The sequence below is a fragment of the Lagenorhynchus albirostris genome, unplaced genomic scaffold, assembly GCF_949774975.1.
Source record: "Lagenorhynchus albirostris unplaced genomic scaffold, mLagAlb1.1 scaffold_236, whole genome shotgun sequence".
NCBI lineage: Eukaryota > Metazoa > Chordata > Mammalia > Artiodactyla > Delphinidae > Lagenorhynchus > Lagenorhynchus albirostris.
Window position 1 is genome coordinate 137,124 of NW_026783430.1, and position 19,126 is coordinate 156,249.

The following is a 19,126-nucleotide window of genomic DNA, read 5'->3' on the forward strand; positions in this document are numbered from 1 at the left end:
CAATCCACAGAAAAGCCATTTAGTGATCAATTGGAGAGCAAGAGGAGATTATCACCTGTTTAAGCTTCCACTGATTCTATCAAGTTGTTTGCCTGGCAGTAGCTAGGCTATGATGGAAAAGCTGAGAAAAACTCATTTTTCCCCTATCTAAATATTATTAATTGCAAGCATTCATTTTGAAAGATTTGTGGCTCTTTGGGAGAAAAGGATCTGCTTGACAACTACTAATTATACTTAATAATAAATAATACTTATCATTTACATAATTATTTTCATATTTAAATCCTTTCACAGATTTTGTTTCCTCATATGGAATATCAGTGCAACTTGACTGCATATAATGTTATGATATTTCTGTGAAACCAGCCCCAAGTAGTAAGCTTTCATAAGAAAATTGGGGCCTTAATCTTATCTATATTAACAAGTGTTAACAAATCATTAGAATTTCCTTTTTCAGCACCTGAAGAGGCGGGCAGTATTGAACAACTATCTGAGGAACACTGAACTGACTTTTTGGCAAAACACCCAGTTAACGCCAAAACTGTGCAAAAATATTTAGAAGAGGCAGAGACATGAGGCAACAAGATCAATGAGAGACGTATTAAATTAAAAGAAATGCCTCTCTCTCTCTCTATCTGCCTACCTATCTATCAACAGGGTGAAAACAAAAGAGCGAAACAAATGAAATCAATATACTTAATATAGTTGTGAATGTAAAGGTCTGAATATAGATTTTTTAAAAATTGTCTGCACGAGTTGGTTATTTGACCTAGTGAGTACATGTGTAGAAATTTATTCTAAGGATTTCACAGAAATCTAGGTACCATGGCATTAACTGGAATACTATTTGTAAAAAAGAAAAACTTGGAAATAATTTGTTTCCAACAATAGGGCATTGTTTAAATAAGTGATATCATATGTTGAAATATTAAATAATTTTTAAATTTTCTAAATGAGGAATATTAGATCATGTGGGAAATTGTCATGATAACATTAGGTGAAAAGGTACTGGAAATAAAAATTATATAAACAGTATATCTTATCCTTATTAAATAATGTATGTATAAAATATGTAAATATATATGTTTATATAAATATATATGCACATACAAGTGGGAAAATGCAAAAGATAATATTTATCTCAGAGTTCTGCAAGTGTATTTATATTTTTCCTTTACATTTTTCTGTATTTTATAATTTTTCTACCATATTAATTTAATTACTATGTATTTTTGAACAACTATTTTTTAAAATTGTTTTTACATATAGAGTGGTCACGTGTTTGCTTAACAGACTGCAAGTGAAAAATAAAGGCTGTTTTTGTGGTTCTCATGATGTTTAAAAGACTAAAACAAGTTCTGAGACCTCAAAGTCTACTTTGGCCACACAATTCCACATCTAGTCTGGGAGCTCATCATAAGACTATCAAGCAACTGGGTGAAAAAGATATACGCTGCAACACTATTTATAATAGGAGAAACAAGGAACCAACATTAAGGTCTACCGAAAGGGGATTTATGAAATGAATGGTGGTACAACCACTGCCTAGAGCTACAGCTATTAAAATGATCATGTTCCGGGAACACAAATTCACCCAGCAGGGGCTGTTCTTGCAGGCTGTTTGCATCAAACAGGAAACGCTGACGATGAAGCTCTCGTTGGAGAACACCTCCCAGGGCATCAGATGTACCTGCGCTTCAACTTCCCCCACATCCAGGTAAGGCTGCACACCAAGTATCACCAGACTGTCCACTTTTCAGGAGAAGCTGCAACATGCCTAGGCTTTTCAGATGTTGTGCAGGCCCGGGGGTGGGACTGGGGGGTGGGAAATAAAATGTCTATGGGCTGAATTTAACTAGTCAGCCAAGAGTCTGCAAACTTTGATGCAGAATTAAATTTATAACTATGTAATAATGGCCAATGCTTACATTAAATTTTAAAACGGGTTTAAAACATTATGTTTTTATTTAGGTTAAACTATGTGTATATATTAGTATGTTTGTGTGATGTTCACACAAATGAACATACACACAATATAGGGAGATAAAAAGCAGAGATGAATGGATCTGAAAGTACTTTTCTTTGGGTAATGGGTTATTTTGAATGACTTCAGGGGGTTTTTTCCATACTACTCTATATCTATATTCTATTATATAAAATATTGTATATTTATACTATTCTGTATTTTTATTTTTGAAACAAACACATGCAGATTTTATGATATAAGAATTAGACAATTATACTTAATAGAAATATAGATTTCCTTTTTTGCATATGTTGTCTCATTCTGTCTCAAAAGGACCATGTCAGAAGCACTAGATCCAGTTCTGAGCATTGCCTTTTTGGGAGTATTTTAGAAAACAAAAGCAAGTACAAACATCAATAAACAAGATGGGGAAGGGCCTAGACATACTTTCACAGGATTTTTAGGAAAAAACATTAGATGGTTTCCTGAAGAAAAGTAGACTTCAGTTGTGTGATAATGGACTACAAAGATGTGAAGTGCAAACATGGGTATTTGAAACTCAAATATTTTTCTCTGTAGTTCCATCAGGTCAAGCTAAGACCAATGGGTGACATGCTTCAGGAAGGCAACTATAAGGAAGTACTTTGTAGAAATTATAGCTGTTCGTATGCTGGATGACTTAACTCACCAAGTAGAGCATTCAAGATACGAGGAGTGCTCAAACAGAGGCCAGATTACCAGTACTTTTATAGCATGAACTCTTACATTGGATGAGGTGATAAAACAGATGACGTCAACTTCTAAAATCGAGATCATATTTCCCTTTGAGTCCTAACACTATGATAATATAATCTCAGTTATGGTATAAAGCAGGTAACTGATTTGAGAAGGGTACTGAGTTTGAGGACATATTGACTGATTCATTCCACAGATACTTTACTAAGGGACTATGCTAAGGGCCTGGGATCCCATGAAACAAAATGCCAGCAGAAGTGAATCTCTTTAATGAAGCAAAGTATGTGGAAGACAAATCATTAAATGCTTACTTACAGTAAAGCATGCAATGTATCCTGAAATAGGATATATAAATGACTATATGTCCAGGGCTTGCCCCAAGAGCAAGTCTTCTCTAAATGGATTCTTTTCTTTTCTCTTTCTTTACCTTGTCTTCCCCACTTATACCTCTACTCTCTGCTTCAGTGAAAGATATTTCTCCTTTCCACTTCTAGCTGAAAAAAAAAAACAAGTCTCAGGTGTCAATTTACTATGTAACTGTGGGTCCCTGTTTTACAAAACAAGACTCAGGGGACAGTGAGTCCTGATATCATGACCTCCAAAAGGGTCACAAGGGATCTCTGAAAATTTCAATCGTTTTAGAGTCTTTTCTACATCTTTTCCAATGATTCAGGTATGGAGGTTTCTATATCTTGGGCCTAGAATTCCTTCTACTGAGTGGCGAGTCGATGTGGTTTTAGTGCTTATATCCTATAAGTTCTTTTAATTAGTGTCTTATAGCCTCCCAAAGTGTTTATATATATATGACTGGCCACCATTTAAAATGAAAAAAATAATTTACATTGCTACTTATCCTCATTGAGTTGCCCATTTAAGAAGCAGAACTGCACTGTCAGGGCATCCACTTTTGTAATACCTTAGCCATAGTATTTTAACATATATAGTAGTTCTCAATATTTACAGTGTATTGGAAGCACCATATTAGTCAGGGTACTCCAGAGAAACAGAACCAATAGGAGATATATAATAAATATAATGTAATCTATGTAATTGCTTTAACATATGTAATTGATATTAAACATATTAAATATATTGTATATTAAATAGAAGCTGGAAACTAGGAAATCCAGGGGTGTAGTTTTCAGAACTGACGTAAGCCACAGTCAGAGGGCAGGGGATCAGATCAAACACTCAGGCAGAGAGAGCAAATTCTCCTTTCCTCTGACTTTTTATTCTTTTGGGGCCCTCAAGAGATTGGATGAGGCCCACCTACACTGGAGAGGGAAATCTGCTTTACTCCATCTACCAATTCAAATGCTAATCTCATCTGGGAACACCCTCACAGACCCACCCAGAAATAATGTTTAGCAAAATATCTGTGTATCTCAGGATATAGTTGAGAGTTGACACTTAAAATTAACCATTACATTCTGCAAACCTTAAAATATACCAATGCCTCAGTCCAACCTCCAGAAATTCATATTTAATTGGTAAAAATTACAGGCTGGGCTTTAAGATTATCAAAAGCTCCCCAGGAGATTTCAATGAATCACCAAAAGTTAAGAACCATTAACATCATAGAACATTTCTTTCTTGATGAGAAATCAAAATGCTTCTCACTTTTAGCGTTGATGCCCTGGGAGAGATATTATCTACCTGTGTAAGGTGCCTTCAGAGTATCCCACTGTACCCCATGTAGTCAGTATTTTCAAACAGGCCACTGCAAACATGTGCCTCCAAGTCTGGTCAAAGTCAATCCAAATATTTTTCCCCAATATGGTAGTAGATGGGTAGAATTTCTTTTATGATCACCACGTTGTATGGTAGGCAAAATTATTCCCATGTAGAGGGTGAACTGAGATTCAGAGAAAAATAGGGGTGCATATTGCCACAAAGCTAGCAAATGTAAAAAAAAGGAAAAGGTCAAGTTTTCTGATCTGAGTTAAATAAGTAGTAGGTGTCATTATTTTATTTATTCCACAGATACTACTGTCAGGGGTGAGTAGAAAAAAAGCAAATGAATAAAAATGTAGTCAGCCTATGAACGGGAAGATTAGCTAGCATCCTTCACACAAAAGACCTGATATGTACTCGGCCACTAGGGAGGTTTAGTCAGCTGTATTTTACAGTCCCATAAATGGAAAGAAGCATCATGACAAAAGGAAATGCACTATGTACATTTACACATGTACTATGAATCCAGGAAAAAACACATCAAATTAAATAAATAATTCACGGGCAGAGCAAAGATTACAGAGTTGGCTCTGATAACAAAGTATCTAAAATAAATGGTGATGTGTTTCTCCAACCACACAGGCTGCCAGTCCAGGTGCAAAGGAAAATACATAAAACTATTACAGATCTAGTAAGAGTTAAACAGACAATAAAAACCAACAATGGAGATGAATTTTAAGTTGGTGATTCTTTGAACAATCTTCAAAAGATTTCATTTGCTCTGTTAACGCAATGTCAAGTCCATTTTAGAAATAAAAGAACATTTTTCTGCTTGCTAGAGTTTAGACATAAATCCTCAAACTGTATTAAATCAAGATGCTGCTAGAATCATAGCGCTAAAGATCATCAAGGATTATTACAGAACTATAGTCACTCCCTCATTTTACAGGTGAGAAAACCAAGGTGGTAAATGACTGTGTGATGGGCTGAAAGTCCACATGATTCCCATCAGTGGCCAAAACAAGATTAGAATGCAGGTCTCCCATTTCCTCTTCACTTAATTAGTCATCATTCTTTAGTCATTTTGAGCACAACTAGTGCACTGCTGTTTGAAACCTGACCTTTCCAATGGCAGTCAAAATGCCATACTTTAATAGTGCTTCCATTGTCTTTGACCAGAATACTAAATAACTGGCAATCATGTTTTGAGCTTCTTTCCAGATGAATTATATGTTAAGCTCTATTTCAATATTGATTTGTAATATACTTTAAAGCATGTTGATCTTCCTCTGGTCTCTTCTTACAGTTCTGAGCTACATGAATGCTAGAGTTCCTAAAATTTGTGATTTTCTGAATGGCCATCTCTACTATGTCCACCAACCCAACAATAGTCACTGCTTGTTGCTAGACAGAAAAAAAAAAGTTAATAAATTTACAAGTGAAATCCTGTGTTCGTTTTTTTTTAAATGAAAAACAGAAACCTATTTGATTTAGAATCTAAACCCTAGAAGCATACACAGGGCTTAAAGAAATGTATGATTCTTCTATGGAATATTGCAGAATTCTTGTTTAATCAATGGAAGCACATCATTAGTTTACTCAGGTCCCTAAAAAGGTGGCGGACCTCACTTAAAAGAAACAAGTGACTATCTTAGTTAATGTAAATAGAAATGCATTTCCAGCTTATTTATGGTTGTTCATTTCTATACCATACAGTGGTCTGTTTCTCAGGACATCAGTATAAAAGGCAAATTGATAGGTGAGAAGGATAAGTCGTATAATAGAAAAGTTACAAGCATGGGCTACATGACATGGACAAGTTACTCAGCCTTTCTAATCTTCCATATGCACATCTATAAAACACGGAATAAAACATATTACAAAGAGATATGCTTCTCCTCCCACCATGCTTCGGCCTTCACATGTTTGGGAGGCATAGGAGATCCAGTGCCTTTCCCCTCCATCCTATTCTTGGAAGAGGAATTGTTAATGTTATTGGTCAGTAACCAGAACATCTATGGAGCAATGGGTAGAATTATTACATTTGAAAGTGACAAACGTGTCACATGGCTCTGTCCCAGTAGCTCAGCTTATGATTCACAGAATAAGGCATGTTAGCTTAAGCTTGTCCCATGACCTAGTCATCTGTGATTTGGGGGCAAGAGAAAGAGAGAAGGAAAGCCTCAATTAGAATTCCAAAATGAAGTAACAGCGGCTAGCTCACTAGTAATAAATAATACTTTGGTCTTTTCTGATTATCGTTTCTTGTGTATGGATCCCTTGGCAGGAAACTTAACCACCGACTTCAGAGGTCTGTTATGAAGTCCGATATGGTATAAAAAGTGCACAGTGCAGTGCCTCATATGCAATAAGCTGTCAAAGAATATTATCTAGATGACCTTGGATTTGCACTTAAATGTTTGTTATTAAGTCAGTTTGCATGGGACTAGTATCCAGAGCCTCAGGATAAAGTAGATTCATGTGAGTTAATAAATGAAAAGCTCTCTGAAATTCTAGATGGCAGGTCATGCTAACTCAGGTAAGTGGAAGCTGGTGGCTGGGCGTTCCCTCAGGACACGTGTTTTGATGGAATGAGGACTCGGTGTAGAAATCAGCTTGGCAGTGGATGGTAAACCACTGCCCAGCACATGCTGCCTCCTGTTAAGCAGAAGGCTCTCATGCAAATTGCCTTCTGAATCATTAGCTGTCGGCAACCCTCATCTCTCCTCCTGCAGCTGTTCTTTCTGATTTTGCCTGCAAACTTTTCATATTGGGCAGGCTCCCAAGCCAAACAAGTTGCCCCTCTGCAGGCTTTGTTCCTGGGGGCGAGAAGTGAACCTCACAGATAAGTCAAAGTAAGGATGCACCATGGACTAATACACACTGAAGGAACAGACTCCTGCAAGCTAAGGTGATGAATGCCTTTGAAAGTAATTTTCATGCGGCTTCCTATGAGAATGTCAGCCAGGCTCCAGAAGTTATATGCTGCAATTTAAAAATTATCTGCCTCTGTAGACTTCTAAAGCTTCTATCAGCTAAGAAGTATCTTTTTAAAAAAAGAAAATATTTTTATACAATTTTAAAGACTACTTTCCATTTATTACAAAATATTGGCTATATTCCCCCTGTTGTACAATACATCCTGGAGCCTACTTTACACCAAATAGTTTGTACTTCCCACTTCCCAATTCCAACTCTTAAATTGCCTTTCCCCCCTCCCCCACTGGCAATTACTAGTTTGTTCTCTATATCTGTGAGTCTGCTTCTTTTATGTTATATTCACTAGTTTGTTTTATTTCTTAGATTCCACATATAAGCGATATCATACAGTATTTATCTTCCTCTGTCTGACTTGTTTCTCTTAGAATAATGCCCTCCAAGTCCATCCATGTTGCTGCAAATGGCAAAATTAATTTCATTCTTTTTTATGGCTGAGTAGTATTTATATATATATGTATGCAAATATATAAATTTAAATTATATATATTTTATATATATATATGTATATATATATAAAATCTTCTTTATCCATTGATCTGTTGATGGACACAGGTTGTTTCCACGTCTTGGCAATCGTAAATAACGCCTCTATGATGCTGCGAACATTGGGGTGCATGTATCTTTTTGAATTATAGTTTTTGTCTGGATATATGCCCAGGAGTGGGATTGCTGGATCATATGGTAATTCTATTTTTAGCTTTTGAGGGACCTCCGTACTGTTTTCCACAGTGGCTGTACCAATTTATTACATTCCCACCAGAGGAATGTGTGGGAAATCTCTGTACCTTGTGCTCAATTTTACTGTGAACCTAAAACTTAATTAATTCCCAGCAGCATTAGCAAATAAGACCATGCATTTTTTTTAAAAATCTTTTTTGAAGGCATAGTAAATATTTGCTGAATAAAATGAGAAACTCTATCTCGATTGGGTGGATTAAATCAGCAGAAACTAAGCTTCACCTGTGATTTTAGCAGCTGAACTGGTTGAGAAATTCAAAGCAGAACAGGCACAAGTCCTCTCTGAACAAGGTAAGGTACAAGAAAAGGAAGGATGGATGTTGTAGGCAAATCATAACACTCTACCATGGCTAAATATAATATCAGGAATTAAATAACTTGAAATCATATAAAAGTTTCCTTTACTCGTATGCCCCCTCCCACATAAAGGGGAAGGTGAGCACAAATGTAAATCAAGCAGGCAGAGGCTCCCACTATCTTATATATGAAATCAAAAATTTAAAGTGTTTTCTTCAGAATCCCTTTTGCCTGGGTGCAGAAGAAAAAGTAGCTGATCAGTGCACCCAAAGGTAAAATGAAAAATAGTAAAAGAAAGTTTTTCTACATTTTTGAATTTAAAATCTGAAATACATTTCTTTAACACTCTTCTTATTTATACCCATGTACCTTAAAAACCAAAATTAAAATTAAATTGTATTAGAGCAGAGGAGCAAAAATTTCCAGCCAATCCAAAGGTTAAGTGGTGCCTGATACATTGTTTGAATAAAGTTACGAATCCATATCCAGACTCAGCTAGAAAATTAAAGCGTGCTGTGATCACTCGGTACGAAGAGGGGTCATGGCAATTGATTTTATTTATACACACTTTCATACATAATAATTTATCAAATTTGTCCTATGCCACTTTCCATGCTTATTTAATCCTCATTTAATCTCTACCAAATGAATACTGTGAAACATGTTTAATCATTATTCCCATTTCCAAGATGTGGAAACTGAGGCAGGAAGTATGGTACATCAAAATTCAGAAATTTTGTCACTCCAAATATCTCCAGGTCTAGCTCTTTAACCTGTATAATAGTCTTTTTCTCTTTTCCTTGCTGTGTGAACCTTTCATCTTCTCCCACTGTCAAATTCAAATGTTAACTCTAACCTCTCTTGACCTCCGCTATCCACTGGAGGATGCCTTCTGGCTTCCTAGAAAAGCCTCACCATTCTTAGCAGAGTACTTGAGATCTAGCAGGTGCTTTGTTGAGTGAATGAGTTAATAAACATATGAGAGAGCATTCAAATTGCCATTTAAGGGATGGGGAAACAGGCTCTGAAAGATTAAGTAACTTCCTTCATGTAAGGGGTCAAGCTGGAATTCAGATTCTGAAGCCCAAGTGATCATCCTCAGAATAATCTAAGTTATCTTCATTGGGATAGAATATGCTCAGTCTATATCCCTCACTAGACTCTAAGGAACAAGAAGGCAGTACTAGGTACCTAATGCACTTCATTTTGGGTAAATTTTTCATTTATGCAAAACTACTTGTGTAAAGATAGACTAAAGCCTTAAGCTTTCCCTGCTGGATTCCCTGCTCAACTGTGAGTACTCCTGTGATGAAAACTCGCCTAATGCACTGAATGACCTTGACCAAGCAGCTTTCCTTTACAGCCTCCATTTTCTTTTCTGTAAAATACTGTTGACAGGACATGTTCCACCTGCCTCATAGAAATGCGTTTATAAAGCACTTTGGAAAGCATGAAGCTTTCTTTTTTTTTTTTTTTCGGTACGTGGGCCTCTCACTGTTGTGGCCTCTCCCGTTGCGGAGCACAGGCTCTGGATGCGCAGGCTCAGCAGCCAGGGCTCACGGGCCCAGCCGCTCCACGGCATGTGGGACCTTCCCGGACCGGGGCACGACCCTGTGTCCCCTGCATCGGCAGGCGGACTCTCAACCACTGCACCACCAGGGAAGCCCAAGCATGAAGCTTTCTTCAAAAGCAAGCAAGTATTTTAAATGTCATTATTATAGGACTCCTTAAAAGGAGCCTTTTTATGGTGAAAAGAAACCTTAGCTTATCAATTGTGCAACTCAACCACAGACAAGTTAAGGCAGAACATGCATGACACAATCATAACTCCAAATAAATCCTTCTAATAGTTAAGTAAAGAGAAGTCAAAATTCTTCTCTGGACTATTTTGATTTCATACAAAGGGCATCCCTTTAGAAGTTATGGAAGTTCAGATACAGAGCCTCAAACTCTAGATTGCAATGTGACATTTGTTTCTGAACTTCTGCTGCCAGTCTTGCTAACAGTTCACTTGCAATGTAATATATTACTGCATTTCATTTCTAGGCAAGAACATTATTTACTCACAGGAGAAATACTTTCCTGAGGAAAGACTGTCTTTGGAAACTTTCAAGGACATCTGAGAAATGCTTCAGCCCAAGCCACAAAATTATGGGCATGCTTTTGTGCCGCTCTGTTCCCAGGGCACCATTTTTAAAAATCTTTCATTTAAGTTTATTGCAAGCATCCATCTTCCCTTTCCAGAAAAAATAGCAATTAACACAACTTCATTGATTTCCAGTTTTCCTAGGTGTCATTTCATAATGCATATATTGTAAGCAGTTCACATCATCATTTTCATCGCTTTCAACATTTTCCATGTTGTCTCCCTACCTGAATTGTGACTTTTTGTATGGAAAGTTTTATTTATCACTTGCATCTTACTTTGAATAAGTCTGAAATCAACATTCAGTATTATTTAATTATTTTTATTTTCTTCACTATGTTTCTAACTCAGCAAACTATGGGTAAAAATGCCATGTAACAACAATATGTAATATTTACCTAGAGCCCATGTAGTGAACATAGTCCTAAACTCTTACCAAATCCTCACCAGACCCTATAAAGTAGGTACTATTAACCTTGTCATTTGATAGATGAGAAAACTGATGCATAAACTGGTTAAGTAACCTGTCTGAGGTCAGATAGCTAGTGATTACTTTCCCCATCAGCGCCACTGCTTAGTTAATGCGTCCTTCCCATCTCAGTTCAAATGGCACTGACACAAAAAAGCCTTTCTTTGACCTCCTGAAAATACTGGGTCTCGTTGCTTTTACAGCATCATATGTTTATTATTCATTTCACATATTTGTGTGATTATCTAATTATATTTGAACGTATTTTTCCTAAGGGTAACTCTAGTCCAGCTGTGCTTTCCAAATTATGAAATCCGGGACTACGTGGGCTATGTCTGTTTTGCTTATTACTGTAGTTTCAGTATTTGGTGCATGGTAAGTATTCAGGAAATGTGCTGGATGGATGAATACAGGACTTTGTAAGAACAAATAAATAAATGACTGGATCAATAAATTTGGTTGATCATAACATAAACAACAGTGCCATGTTAAAATTTTTCTCTGGGTCTATACACAAACTCTTCTCAGACAGGGATCCTGTTTGCTGTCTACACCACCAGTTGGGAGAGAAAAAAGCCAATCAAGGTCTGACTGTCATTATGTGTACAGGCTGAAGCTGATGAATTAGGTTGAGAGACAGGGTGATTTAGGAATAATTTTACTTCTGGCTGAACTATATATAGAACCAAGTCTTATGTAATAAAAAAAAATCTACTTTTAATATGTTTGTGTGAAGAATGAAATAGGAGCATCAAGCCCATTAATTGTGATATTTAATTATATCGTCCCATTTCCACATTCATTTCCATGAATTTGGATGCCTTTAGGTCAAGCTAACCCAAGCATTTACACCACCATGATAAATAGTGAAATATCAATGGATACACAGAAAGAAAATTTCCCAAATTTAGCAGAGAACACATTAGCATGAACTTGTAAATTTAACATTCAAGTTCATTGGCGCGCAGAGAACCAAGTGACTTTTGTTAAAGTAGGAAACTTTATGACTATGTGAGGCGATGAACATTGAGAAAGTGCTCCCTATCTTAAAACCAGGACATTAGAATTATTTTAATGAATTTATTTTTTGCATATCTGCCATCTAGGTGACAGTAAAACTCAATATTTATACATCAGATTTTTAAAACATTGTGCATATATACTGTATACTGCCACAGAATATAAGTTGCCCCCAAATCTCCAAGATACAATATGGGATCAAACAAACAGAATGACAAGAAAAACCAACTGTAATATTTTGACACCTCTTAATTATTAAATAATTATGTTTCGAGAAATACAAGTTTAAAAATTGTGCTCTGAAGAGTATTTAAAATATGAATGAACCTTCAAGATGGCAGAGGAGTAAGACGTGGAGATCACCTTCCTCTCCACAAACACATCAGAAATACATCTACATGTGGAACAACTACAGAACACCTACTGAACACTGGCAGAAGACCTCAGACTTCCCAAAAGGCAAGAAACTCCCCACATACTTGGGTAGGGCAAAAGAAAAAAGAAAACACAGAGACAAAAGAATAGGGATGGGACCTGCACCTTTGGGAGGGAGCTGTGAAGGAGGAAAAGTTTCCACACACTATGAAGCCCCTTCACTGGTAGAGACAGGGAGCAGTGGGTGGGGGGAAGCTTTGGAGACACGGAGGAGAGCACAGCAACAGGGGTGCGAAAGGCAAAGCGGACAGCATCCCGCACAGATTGGTGCTGACCAGCACTCACCAGCCTCAGAGGTTTCTCTGCTCACCTGCCAGGGCAGGTGGGGGCTGGGAGCTGAGGCTCGGGCTTCAGAGGTGAGATCCCAGGTAGAGGACTGGGGTTGGCTGCGTGAACACAGCCTGAAGGGGGCTAGTGTGCCACAGCTAGCTGGGAGAGAGTCCAGGAAAATGTCTGGATCTGCCTAAGAGGCAAGACACCACTGTTTCGGGGTGCACAAGGAGAGGGGATTAATAAAGCACTGCCGAAACGAGCTCCAGAGATGGGCGCGAGCCGCGGCTATCAGCGCGGACCCCAGAGACAGGCATAAGATGCTAAGGCTGCTGCTGCAGCCACCAAGAGTCCTGTGTGAAAGCACAAGCCACTGTCCACACTTCCCCTCCCGGGAGCTTTTGCAGCCCGCCATTGCCAGGGTCCCGAATTCCAGGGACAACTTCCGCAGGAGAACGCACGGCGCGCCTCAGGCTGGTGCAACATCACGCTGGCCTCTGCTGCAGCAGGCTCGCCCCACACTCCGTATCCCACCCTCCCCCCGGCCTGAGTGAGCCAGAGCCCCCGAAGCAGCTGCTCCTTTAACCCTGTACTGTCTGGGTGAAGAAAAGACGCCCTCAGGTGACCTACACGCAGAGGCGGGGCCAAATCCAAAGCTGAGCCCCAGGAGCTGTGTGAACAAAGAAGAAAAAGGGAAATCTATCCCAGCAGTGGAATACCTGAATAGACAATGAATCATCCCAAAATTGAGGCGGTGGACTTTCTGTGATTTTGTCTGTATAGCTTTGCTTATACCATTTGTCCTATGGTTCTGTCTGTACGTCTTTTGTTTTTTTGCTTTTTAGTATAGTTTATAGGGCTTGTTATCATTGGTGGATTTCTTTTTTGGTTTGGTTGCTCTCTTCTTTCTTTCTTTCTTTTTTTAAATTACTTTTTAATTTTTTTAAATTTTTAATATTTTTTTATTTTAATAACTTTATTTTATTTATTTTTTACTTTCTTTCTTTCTTTTTTTCTCCCTTTTGTTCTGAGCCGTGTGGCTGACAGGGTCTGGGTGCTCTGAAGGGTGTCAGGCCTGTGCCTCTGAGGCAGGAGAGCCAAGTTCAGGACATAGGTCCACGAGAGACACCCCCCCCCCCCGGCACCACGTAATATCAAAAGGCGAAAGCTCTCCCAGAGATCTCCATCTAAACGCTAACACCCAGCTCCACTCAACGACCAGCAAGCTACAGTGCTGGAAACCCTATGCCAAACAACTAGCAAGAGAGGAACATAACTCCACCCATTAGCACACAGGCTGCCTAAAATCATAATAAGGTCACAGACACCCCAAAACACACCACAGGATGTGGTCCTGCCCACCTGAAAGACAAGATGCAGCCTCATCCACCAGAACACAGGCACCACTCCCATCCACCAGGAAGCCTACACAACCCACTGAACCTACCTTAGCCATTGGGGGCAGACACCAAAAACAGCAGGAACTACGAACCTGCAGCCTGCAAAAAGGAGACCCCAAACACAGTAAGTTAAGCAAAATGAGAATACAGAGAAATACACAGCAGATGAAGGAACAAGGAAAAAACCCACCAGACCAAACAAATGAGGAGGAAATAGGCAGTCCACCTGAAAAAGAACTCAGAGTAATCATAGTAAACATGAGCCAAAAGCTTGGAAATAGAATGGAGAAAATACAATAAACGTTTAACAAGGACCTAGAAGAACTAAGGAGCAAACAAATAATGATGAAGAACACAATAAATGAAATTAAAAATTCTCTGTAAGGAATCAATAGCAGACTAACTGAGGCAGAAGAACAGAAAAGTGACCTGGAAGATGAAATAGTAGAAATAACTACTGCAGAGCAGAATAAAGAAAAAACAATAAAAAGAATTGAGGACAGTCTCAGAGACCTCTGGGACAACACTAAACACACCAACATTCGAATTATAGGGGTCGCAGAAGAAGAAGAGAAAAAGAAAGGGACTGAGAAAATATTTGAGGAGAATACAGTTGGAAACTTCCCTTATATGGGAAAGGAAATAGGCAATCAAGTCCAGGAAGCGCAGACAGTGCCATACAGGAAATATCCAAGGAGAAACATGCCAAGACACATATTAATCAAACTATCAACAATTAAATACAAAGAAAAAATATTAAAAGAAGCAAGGGAAAACAACAAATAACATACAAGGGAATCCCCATAAGGTTAACAGCTGACCTTTCCGCAGAAACTCTGCAAGCCAGAAGGGAGCGGCAAGACATATTCAAAGTGATGAAAGGGAAAAACCTACAACCAAGATAATTCTACCCAGCAAGGATCTCATTCAGATTTGACAGAGAAATTAAAACCTTTACAGACAAGCCAAGGCTAAGAGAATTCAGCACCACAAAACCAGCTTTACTACAAATGCTAAAGGAAATTCTCTAGATAGGAAACACAAGAGAAGGAAAAAACCTCCAATAACAAACCCAAAAGAATTAAGAAAATGAGAATAGGAACATACATATCAATAACTATCTTAATGTAAATGAATTAAATGCTCCAACCAAAGGACATAGACTGGCTGAATGGACACAAAAACAAGACCCCTATATATGCTGCCTACAAAGGAACCACTTCAGACACATACTAGGGACACATACAGACTGAAAGTGAGGGGATGGAAAAAGATATTCCATGCAAATGGATATCAAAAGAAAGCTGGAATAGCAATTCTCATATCAGACAAAATAGACTTTAAGATAAAGACTATTACAAGAGACAAAGAAGGACACTACATAATGATCAAGGGATCGATCCAAGAAGAAGATATAACAATTATAAATATTTACGCACCTAAAATAGGGGCACCTCAATACATAAAGGCAAATGCTAACAGCCATAGAAGGGGAAATCAACAGTAACACAATCATAGGAGGGGACTTTAACACCCCACTTTCACCAAAGGACAGATCATCCAAAATGAAAATAAATAAGGAAACACAAGCTTTAAATGACACATTAAACAAGATGGACTTAATTGATATTTATAGAACATTCCATCCATAAAGAACAGAATACACTTTCTTCTCAAGTGCTCATGGAACATTCTCCAGGATAGATCATATATTGACTTGCAACAAGTCAAGCCCTGGTAAATGTAAGAAAATTAAAATCGTATCAGGTACCTATTCTGACCATAATGCTACAAGACTAGATATCAATTACAGGAAAAAAACACAAAAACATGGAGGCTAAACAATATGTTACTAAATTACCAAGAGATCACTGAAGAAATCAAAAAACACCTAGAAACGAATGACAATGAAAACACGAGGACGCAAAACCTATGGGATGCTGCAAAAGCAGTTGTAAGAGGGCAGTTTATAGCAATACAAGCCTACCTCAAGAAGGAAGAAACAACTCAAATAAACAATCTAATCTTACACTTAAAGCAAATAGGGAAAGAAGAACAAAAAAACCCCCAAAGTTAGCAGAAGGAAAGAAATCATAAAAATCAGATCAGAAATAAATGAAAAACAAATGAAGGAAACGAGAGCAAAAATCAATAAAATTAAAAGCTGGTTCTTTGAGAAGATAAACAAAATTGATAAACCATTAGCCAGACTCATTAAGAAAAAAAGGAAGAAGACTCAAATCAATAGAATTAGAAATGAAAAAGGAGAAGCAACAACAGACACTGCAGAAATACAATGGATCATGAGAGATCACTACACGCAACGCCATGCCAATAAAATGGACAACCTGGAAGAAACACACAAATTCTTAGAAATGCACAACCTTCTGAGACTGAACCAGGAAGAAATAGAAAATATAAAGACACCGATCAGAAGCACTGAAATAGAGACTGTGATTAAAAATCTTCCAACAAACAAAAGCCCAGGACCAGATGGTTTCTCAGGCGAGTTCTAGCAAACATTTAGAGAAGAGCTAACACCTATCCTTCTCAAACTCTTCCAAAATATAGCAGAGGGAGAAACATTCCCAAACTCATTCTACGAGGCCACCATCACCCTGATACCAAAACCAGACAAAGATGTCACAAAGAAAGAAAACTACAGACCAATATCACTGATGAACATAGATGCAAAAATCCTCAACAAAATACTAGCAAACAGGGGCTTCCCTGGTGGCACAGTGGTTGAGAGTCCGCCTGCCGATGTAGGGGACACGGGTTCGTGCCCCGGTCCGGGAAGGTCCCACATGCCGCGGAGTGGCTGGGCCCGTGAGCCATGGCCGCTGAGCCTGCGCGTCCAGAGCCTGTGCTCTGCAACGGGAGAGGCCACAACAGTGAGAGGCCCGCATACCTCACACACACACAAAAATACTAGCAAACAGAATCCAACAGCACATTAAAAGGATCCTACACCATGATCAAGTGGGGTTTATCCCAGGAATGAAAGCATTCTTCAATATATGCAAATCAATCAATGTGATAAACCATATTAACAAATAGAAGGAGAAAAACCATATGATCATCTCAATAGATGCAGGAAAAGCTTTCCACAAAATTCAACACCCATTTACGATAAAAACCCTCCAGAAAGTAGGCATAGAGGGAACTTGCCTCAACATAATAAAGGTCATATATGACAAACCCACAGCCAACACCGTTTTCAATGGTGAAAAACTGAAACCATTTCCTCTAAGATGAGGAACAAGACAAGGTTGTTCACTCTCACCACTATTATTCAACATAGTTTTGCAAGTTCTAGCCACAGAAATCAGAGAAGAAAAAGAAATAAAAGGAATCCGAATTGGAAAAGAAGAAGTAAAGCTGTCACTGTTTGCAGATGACATGATACTATACATAGAGAATCCTAAAGATGCTACCAGAACATTACTAGAGCTAATCAATGAATTTGGTTATATAGCAGGATACAAAATAAATGAACAGAAATCTCTTGCATTCCTATACACTAATAATGAAAAATCTGAAACACAAATTAAGGAAACACTCCCATTTACCACTGCAACAAAAAGAATAAAATACCTAGGAATAAACCTACCTAAGGAGACAAAAGACCTTTATGCAGAAAACGGTAAGACACTGAGGAAAGAAATTAAACATGATACAAACAGATGGAGAGATATACCACGTTCTTGGATTGGAAGAATCAACATTGTGAAAATGACAGTACTACCCACAGCAATCTACAGATTCAATGCAATACCTATCCAACTACCAACAGCATTTTTCACAGAATTAGAACAAAAAATTTCACAATTTGTATGGAAACACAAAGGACCCTGAATACCAAAAGCAATCTTGAGAAAGAAAAACAGAGCTAGAGGAATTACGCTCCCAGGCCTCAGACTATATTACAAAGGTACAGTAACCAAGGCAGTATGGTACTGGCACAAAGACAGAAATACACATCAATGGAACAGGATAGAAAGCCCAGAGAGAAACCCACGCACATATGGTCACCTTATTTTTCATAAAGGAGGCAAGAATAGACAATGGAGAAAAGACAGCCTCTTCAATAATGGTGCTGGGAAAACTGGACAGCTACATGTAAAAGAATGAAATTAGAACACTCCCTAACACCATACACAAAAATAAACTCAAAATGGATTAAAGACCTAAATGTAAGACCAGACGCTATAAAACTCCTAGAGGAAAACATAGGCAGAACACTCTATGACATAAATCACAGCAAGATCCTTTCTGACCCACCTCCTAGAGAAATGGAAATAAAAACAAAAATAAACAAATGGGACCTAATGAAACTTAAAAGCTTTTGCACAGCAAAGCAAACCATAAACAAGATGAAAAGACAATCCTGAGAATGGGAGAAAATATTTGCAAATGAAGAAACTGACAAAGGATTAATCTCAAAATACACAAGCAGCTCATGCAGCTCAACATCAAAAACACAAACAAGCCAATCCCAAAATGGGCAGAAGCCCTAAACAGACATTTCTCCAAAGAAAATATACAGATTGACAACAAACCCATGAAAGGATGTTCAACATCACTAATCATTAGAGAAATGCAAATCGAAAGTGCAATGAGGTATCACCTCACACCGGTCAGAATGGCCATGATCAAAAAAATCTACAAACAATAAATGCTGGAGAGGGTGTGGAGAAAAGGGAACACTCTTGTACTGTTGGTGGGAATATAAATTGATACAGTCACTATGGAGAACCGTATGTCGGGTCCTTAAAAAACTAAACATAGAACTACCATACGACCCAGCAATCCCACTGCTGGGCATATACCCTGAGAAAATCATCATTCAAAAAGAGACATGTACCAGAATGTTCTTTGAAGCTCTGTTTACAATAGCCAGGATATGGAAGCAGCCTAAGTGTCCAGCGACAGATGAATGGATAATGAAGATGTGGCACATATATACAATGGAA

At 38.1% G+C, this 19,126-nt stretch overlaps 1 protein-coding gene across 8 annotated transcripts in view; it reads right to left on the reverse strand.

The window, feature by feature from the left end:
- Nucleotides 1-19,126, reverse strand: part of LOC132514334 (uncharacterized) — a 170,655-nt gene that overhangs the window by 105,458 nt on the left and 46,071 nt on the right. For 3 of the 8 annotated variants that reach the window (XM_060138948.1, XM_060138949.1, XM_060138954.1), the window contains exon 5: nucleotides 14,198-14,249. The exons of the other annotated variants lie outside the window; for them this stretch is intronic. In XM_060138948.1, coding sequence (XP_059994931.1) covers nucleotides 14,198-14,249 — 52 coding nt within the window. The remainder of the gene's footprint in view (nucleotides 1-14,197; nucleotides 14,250-19,126) is intronic. 8 annotated transcript variants of the gene reach the window in all.